The sequence below is a fragment of the Uranotaenia lowii genome, chromosome 3 (genome assembly GCF_029784155.1).
Source record: "Uranotaenia lowii strain MFRU-FL chromosome 3, ASM2978415v1, whole genome shotgun sequence".
In the NCBI taxonomy this organism is placed as follows: Eukaryota; Metazoa; Arthropoda; class Insecta; order Diptera; family Culicidae; genus Uranotaenia; species Uranotaenia lowii.
Window position 1 is genome coordinate 135,328,111 of NC_073693.1, and position 7,982 is coordinate 135,336,092.

At 43.4% G+C, this 7,982-nt stretch overlaps 1 protein-coding gene across 1 annotated transcript; it reads left to right on the forward strand.

The window, feature by feature from the left end:
* The first annotated feature begins 3,847 nt into the window (after positions 1-3,847).
* LOC129756203 (triokinase/FMN cyclase-like) lies at positions 3,848-5,643 on the forward strand. The gene has a single exon (XM_055753006.1). The coding sequence runs from the start codon at positions 3,886-3,888 to the stop codon at positions 5,617-5,619; it is 1,734 nt and encodes a 577-aa protein (XP_055608981.1). The 5' UTR covers positions 3,848-3,885; the 3' UTR covers positions 5,620-5,643.
* The last annotated feature ends 2,339 nt before the right edge of the window (positions 5,644-7,982 follow it).

Here is a 7,982-nt window from a genome sequence, read left to right on the forward strand (position 1 = left end):
CGCCTAACGCCACAAGCAAACAGATTCGTGGGAAGTCATCAGGCCGGCTTCATGGAGGGACGGTCCACGATGGACCAGATATTCACATTACGGCAAATCCTCCAAAAATGCCGGGACCAGCAAGTCCCTACGCACCATCTATTCATCGACTTCAAAGCCGCGTACGACACGATCGACCGTAACGAGCTATGGAAAATCATGGACGAGAACGGCTTTTCCGGGAAGCTGATCAGACTGATCAAGGCGACGATGGATGGAACGCAGTGCTGTGTGCGGATATCGGGTGAATTGTCGAGTTCATTCGAATCGTGCAGGGGGCTTCGACAAGGTGATGGTCTATCCTGTATGATGTTCAACGTGGCGCTAGAAGGTGTTATTCGACGAGCAGTGGGCGAAATGCGGGGCACGATTTTCAACAGATCCAGTCAACTTATCTGCTTTGCCGATGACATTGATATAGTCGGCAGATCATCTGAGGCGGTGGAGGAGATCTACCGCAAACTGAAACGCGAAGCAGGAAGGATTGGTTTGATGATTAAAACGTCCAAGACGAAGTACATGCTGGCCTGTGGATCCGAGACCGACCGATCCCGCTTGTGCAGTAATAACAAGATCACGATCGACGGCGACGAGCTGGAGATAGTCGAAGACTTTGTCTATCTCGGCTCACTGGTGACCGCAGACAATGACACCAGCCGTGAGATCCGGAGGCGAATTATCAGCGGAAGTCGTGCCTACTATGGACTCCACAAGCAACTGCGGTCGAGAAGACTTAGTCCTCGCACGAAGTGTAACCTGTATATGACGCTCATTAGACCGGTTGTTCTCTACGGGCACAAGACATGGATATTGCTCGAGGAGGACCTGCGTACACTCGGAGTATTCGAGCGACGAGTGTTAAGAACCATCTTTGGCGGCGTACAGGAGAACGGAGTGTGGAAGCGAAGGATGAACCACGAGCTCGCGTGACTCTACGGCGAACCCAGTATCCAGAAGGTGGTGAAAGCTGGCCGGATACGCTGGGCGGGACATGTTGCGAGATTGCCGGACGACTGTCCTGCAAAACAGGTGTTCGCTACGAATCCGGTGAGATGACAGCCAAATATAGAGGAGTGGAGAAAAACTAAACATCTTCTTAAAGAAGGATATTGGATATTGTAATCTTTTACAATTAAATGATACACGTCCGAACTGGTTTGTAGTCACTCCAAAAGTGAAGGACTCATTTATTTATTTTATCATTCTTTCTTTATACAATATGAGCGCAGCTCTCTTACTCACGACTTTGTCGACTTAGTTTCTAAAACGGATTTAGCTATCACGTCGAAACGTGATGTGGTGGATATTACAACTCCTCCACCCTAAGCTAAAACTATTTTACTGGAAAATAGTTTATCTTCCTAGCTGTAAATATTCATACATAGTACTATTTTATTTCGAAACTATTCTAAAATACAAAACTTTACTTTAAATTTAAATTAAGAAATCCTGAACATGGACAATAAATCGATTGTATAAAATAAATTTAAGCTCTAACAAAAGCTTGTTTGATTTTATTTTATTGATTTAAATTAAATAAATTTAGTCTTTTGGTTATAATTTTGCTTCAACACCTATCTCCTCTGGTTTTTGAAACAGCATGGAAATGCTGTTAAAAATCATCTTATAATTGCCAAAAACTCTGTTGGTTGATTCTAATAAAAACGAAAAGTTTCTTCTTCCATTAAGAATCATTCACAGATTCAAACACATTTGTACCATAATCATGTTTTCATTGAAAAAACACCGGTGTAATCATATTTTTTAAAATCACCTTTATCTGATGTAAAGGTAATCAAAATTTTATTCTAGTTAAGTCGATTTTGGCTCAAGGTGAAGCATTTATTCCTGTAAGATCAGGTTTCAATTCCATCGATTATTTTTATGCTTAGATCAAAGAAAATCCTTGTATTTAATACGGTAAGATCCTTCCCTCCGAAATGAGAATGGAACAAAATGTTCTGATGTAAATATAACGATAGTATTATTATATCATCACAAAACTTTCATACGACATGAACTGATCCGTGCGTCGCAATTTATCTCAGGTAAGATCTCTATTGATTCTGCCTTAACATTTGATAAACATCAAAATCAAAAAATGCAACTGATGTTATACATGCCTCAAAATATAAAAAAAAATTACCAATTTTTAGTTTGTATATGTTCAATAAATTTTAGATTGGGGTAGGCAACTGTTAAACAAACTGTGAAGTTTGTAAGTCAATATTGTCAAACAAAATCTGTTTGAAAATTTAAAACAGTATAACATCATCATATCACAAAGAACAATAAATTATTAATTCCTTATCATAAAACATCTAAACAAAACTTCTAATAAAAAAAAACACTTATAAAAAAAAACATATCTCACCACACACCTGGTTGCTGGGCAAGCGTGCTCCAAAAACATTTTAAAAACATCTACAGTACTCAATCCATCCAAAAAAAATAGTAAAAAAAACTCATATCACTTCAGCAAACCGCGTTGATATCTTCTTCCACGTCGAGATCATAAAACCAGCATATTTGTAAACAGGAAACCATCGGTTCTCAGCAACATTCTTCCTGGATAACAGTGGAAGATCTTCAAGATACACTAGCATATTTTTCGTGACACCAACAAACAAACAAAATAACCGCAACCACTCTCCAGAATCAGCCGTCCGTTGCACTTCAGTTGAAAATGTTGTAACCAGCAATGTCGAAAAAATTCTATTCCAAGGCCAAAACGACCACAACTTGACCTTTTTGATTGCAGACTTATGCGGGCTGTATCTGAGTTCTATTTTCTTGTTGACGTAATGAGTGCCAATCACAAAAATGCGGCTAAAAATTTAGCTGAAATGAAACAAAGAAAGTAGCTTACCTCTTCAAAGACTGAAGAGAAAAAATGTTATCAAATGCAAAAAAATCAAAATGGTGAAATTCCAGAATAAACGTGTTCGTTACAAAACCCTCGGAAAATGCAGATTTTCACCAAAATTTCCGGGAAAAAAAACTACTCCGTTGGACAAAATAAAATTCTGAGATAAAAATTTTATCAAATCAAAATTACAAAGATAGCTATAAATAGGCTGAGGCACCAGTAGAGTATCATTTAGCTATCATCACTCAATTTGTATAAGAAAAAATGAAACTTACGCAGTTTGTTCAGAACGAAATTCATCCTCGTCGCCAGTTGAGATGACAGCCAAATATAGAGGAGTGGAGAAAAACTAAACATCTTCTTAAAGAAGGATATTGGATATTGTAATCTTTTACAATTAAATGATACACGTCCGAACTGGTTTGTAGTCACTCCAAAAGTGAAGGACTCATTTATTTATTTTATCATTCTTTCTTTATACAATATGAGCGCAGCTCTCTTACTCACGACTTTGTCGACTTAGTTTCTAAAACGGATTTAGCTATCACGTCGAAACGTGATGTGGTGGATATTACATCCGGTAGGAACAAGACGAGCGGGGGCGCAACGAGCGAGGTGGTTAGACCAAGTGGAGCGTGATCTGGCAAACGTGGGGAGTCCGAGAAATTGGAGAATGATTGCCATGGACCGAATGAATTTTAGGAATTATGTTCGTCAAGTTATGTCGTGAGACGGAATACTATGTAAATAAAATAATTGATCTTAGGTCATTGCCCTATTACCAGTTTATACTAGAAAGAAGTTTTTTTTAAGATTAAAAAAATTTCCAATAAAGCCTAACGAGATGCGTTTCATATTCAATCACTTGTAGTGGAATTCATCGATCAACGTCAAAATTGATGCAATTCGTAACTGACCTAATTGCTGATAATGGCTTAGGTCAGTCTTCACTGCTCCATCCTCAGTCGATCATCATCATGCTGTCCAACGTGAGCATTTCTCTGGCGGGCTACGTTCAATCCCATCCCGGCTTACGACTGATTGAGAATCGAAATTGCATAATTCGACGGGCCAGTGATTTGTCAGTAAACGGAAAAGTAAAACTTCTTTCCGGGGGAGGCAGCGGCCATGAACCAGCCCACATCGGATACGTTGGCCACGGAATGTTGGATGGCGCAATTTGTGGCGATGTATTTTGCTCCCCATCGGCCGCGGCGATCGTTGATTGTTTGAGGGCGGTGGCTCCGGATCCTGATGAACCCGTTCTGTTTATAGTGAACAATTATACCGGTGATCGGTTGAACTTTGGCCTTGCGTTGGAAATGGCTCGGACTGTATATGGATACCGTCAATTGCGTATGCTGCTAAATGATGACGATTGCTCGATTAGCGATGATCTAGTCAGGAAATCTGTAGGAAAGCGCGGGTTGGCAGGAAAGATCCTGCTGATAAAAATGTTGGGGTCAATGGCCGAGCTGGGTGGCAGGTTGGATGAAATCTACGAATTTGGAGACAAGTTATTAAGGAATAACCACCTAAGAACTTTTGGTTTTACCTTTGAATCCGTCGATGGAAAGTTACGCAATATAGAGCTGGGCAAAGGTCTACATGGAGAACCAGGTGTATACACTATGGCGGAATGTGATGATTTCAAACCGATCGTACTATTCACCTTGGAGAAGTTGAAGAAGAAAGTTAAGCCTAACAGTAAAGTGATTGTATTAGTGAACAATTTGGGTGGCACGTCTGAGTTTTTAGTAGGTGTTTTTCTAAAAACATTGCTTGACTCCATGAAATCGATGTACGATGTTCAAAGAATCTACACAGGAACGTTCTTTTCTTCGCTCGACCAAACCGGCCTTTCCGTTACGTTGCTGAACCAGGAATACTCTGAACATATTTTATCGTATCTGGACTATAGAGTTGAAGTGGCGTCAAAAAATTTTGGGAATTCGAATTTCGGTCTCCCAAATTCTGAAGTGATAACTTCCTATGATGATAGCAACGACTCTAAATTTTTAAACTATCATTTGAAATTTCAATCGGTTCATGTTATAAGAAAAGTGATTGAACGAGTATGTAAAGTTTTACTTGACAGTCGTGATCTGCTCAACACAGCTGATAAAGAATGTGGCGACGGTGATACGGGAACCACCCTAGCAAATGGAGCCGAAGCTATATTGAGCAAACTCAACGCCAAACAGTTGAAATTGCTCCATCCGGCCAGTTTGCTGCAGGACATCAGTCAAATTCTTCATCGAAGCATCGGTGGTACGTCCGGTGCCATGTACAGCCTTTTCTTCCAAGCGGCCTCCAAGGCTTTCGTTGAAGCTGACGCGGAACCGGAAGTCACCATTCACCACTGGCTGAACGCTTTAAGCTACGGAAATGCAGCTATCCAGAACTACGCTCTCACCGATGTTGGCGATCGAACAATGCTAGACCCTTTGAAACAAGCAGAAATTCAACTTAAACTGGCCGTTGATAAACTTCTCCAGGTTAAGGAATGTGTAAAAGTGTTTGCGGAAACATGTAAAACGGTAGCTCTTGAAACTATTAACATGATTCCGAAATCGGGTCGAGCTGCCTATACAGTAGCGGCAGAGAAAAACGTTAGTCGGACGTTCCTGTATCCGGATCCTGGAGCCGAGGCAGTCGCAATTTGGGCCAAAGCTTTATTCGATGTTTTTGAAGAGGAACTGTGTGAATGATTTATAGTTGAGATACATAAATAAAGGAATTAGTTGGAAATGTGCGCATATTTTAATTTTGGTATATTTTAATTTTGGTATTGGCTGGTAAACGGTGGATAATGTGCAACACGAGACCCCATAGTGGTCATATCACCTCTTATTCACAACTCCTATCTCTACCTCCCCGCGGTGCCGGCTGGGGTGCGAGTAACCTAAGCGGAGATCGGGTACCCAACCCCGGTGGATGCTTTGGTCGCATGCAGACTGAGAAGGTGGCCGCACGCGTCTGTTCCCCAGGTCAGGGGCGTCGTGCAACAACAACCGAGCGTCTGTTCTCCAGGTCAGGGGCGGCTCAAACAGCGTCTGTCTTGCAGCAAGCGGCTGAATTTATGAAATGCGGCTCCCGCCAGCTAAGTCCAAGATGGCAGCCCCATCGCGGGATAGGGACTTTAGGCTAACAACCTACTGCTCCCGATTCATAACTTGTTACGGAATCCGAAAGAAATGACCGATCTGGAACTTTGGCGACGACTTTTAGCATGAAAACACGGACACGAATTGGAACTTGGAATGTTTTAACCCTTGCCCAACAAGGCAAACTGGAACAACTTGCTAGAGAGGCTAGCCGCCTCAAGCTTGAAATTCTGGGACTGAGCGAAGTCCGTTGGCCTAACATTGGAGAACACAGGACACAGTCCGGGCAAGTCCTGCTTTACTCTGGCATACGAGGAGAACATGCTACTCGGGAACGAGGAGTTGGTTTCCTGTTAAGCCCGCAGGCCTACGCGGCCCTCATTAGATGGGAACCGATAAACGAAAGAATAATCGTAGCCAGATTTAGAACACGGGTTAGAAACCTTACAATGGTCCAGTGTTATGCGCCAACTGACGTTGCCGACTTGCAGGAGAAAGAGCAGTTTTACAGTCAACTGAACAGCGTGGTAGAGAAAATTCCGAAAGGTGACATTCAAATCCATTTGGGCGACTTCAACGCAAAGATTGGCTCCGACAATCAAGACCTTGAGCGCATCATGGGGCGCCATGGCCTAGGACAGATGAGCGAAAACGGAGAGCTGTTTGTAGAATTTTGTGGCAACAATAACATGGTGATCGGTGGATCGCTCTTCCCCCATCGACCAGCACATAAGGTTACTTGGGTATCCCGAGATGGCCGAACAGAAAATCAAATTGACCACATCTGCATCAGCCGAAAATGGAGTAGGAGCCTTCTTGATGTCCGCAACAAACGAAGCGCAGACATTGCATCTGACCATCACCTCGTCCTTGGCGAGATACGACTGAGAGTTGCGCGTGTCCAACGGCGCGAGGAGAAAGTCGGGTGTCGATACGACGTCCGCCGGTTGGAGAATCCAGAGGTGAAAAGGGCATACGTTGAACAGCTAGAATCCCAAGCCTCGGAGCTGCCGACAGACGGGACAGTCGAAGAACAGTGGTGTGGAATCAAGAATGCCTTTATCACGACGAGCCATGGTACTCTCGGTAAAGTTTGTGGAAGAAGAAGTGAATGGATGTCGGATGAAACTTGGAGGATGGTCGATGATCGGAGAAAGGTGAAAGTCGGAATTGAGCAGGCATGTACCGGGTCAGCCAAAGCAGCCGCCCGCTTACGATATGCGGAGCTGGAAAAGGCAGTTAAACGAGCTTGTAGACGAGACATGAGAGCCTGGACAAACTCCCTAGCCGAAGAGGGGGAAAGAGCCGCCGCCAATGGAGATATCCGATTACTTTATGACATCTCTCGCCGCCTCAGTGGTGCAAGGACTAATGCAAGAATGCCGCTGAAAGACCGAGCAGGTCAGTTATTGACCGATCGAACAGATCAGCTCAAACGATGGACTGAGCACTTCGAACAACTCTTCCGAGTCACGAATAGCGATGGCCAACAGAATCTGCAGCTCGAAGCGCCAACAGTAAGTCGCATAAATGGCGTCAACTCGGAAGCGCCTTCGCTGACTGAAATAGAAGCGGCAATCAAAAACATGAAATCCAACAAAGCACCTGGGATCGATTGCATCCCTGCTGAAATGCTGAAAGCCGACCCTGCCCTGTCAGCACAAATGTTGCACCGTCTTTTCGCTGACATCTGGGACACTGCAACATTCCCGGCCGACTGGATGCAGGGTATCCTCGTAAAGGTCCCGAAGAAAGGAGACCTGATAGAGTGCGGTAACTGGCGAGGCATAACGTTGATCTGTACAACCCTCAAAGTACTCTGCAAAGTGATCCTGAACAGGATCCAGGAGAAAATCGACGCTACACTCCGACGGCAACAAGCTGGATTCCGATCCGGACGATCATGTGTGGACCACATCACAACGCTACGAATCATACTGGAACAAATCAACGAATTCCAGGACTCT

Bases quoted from the DNA above. Each gene is read 5' to 3' on its own strand.
- LOC129756203 (XM_055753006.1), top strand. From the start codon at position 3,886: ATGCTGTCCAACGTGAGCATTTCTCTGGCGGGCTACGTTCAATCCCAT.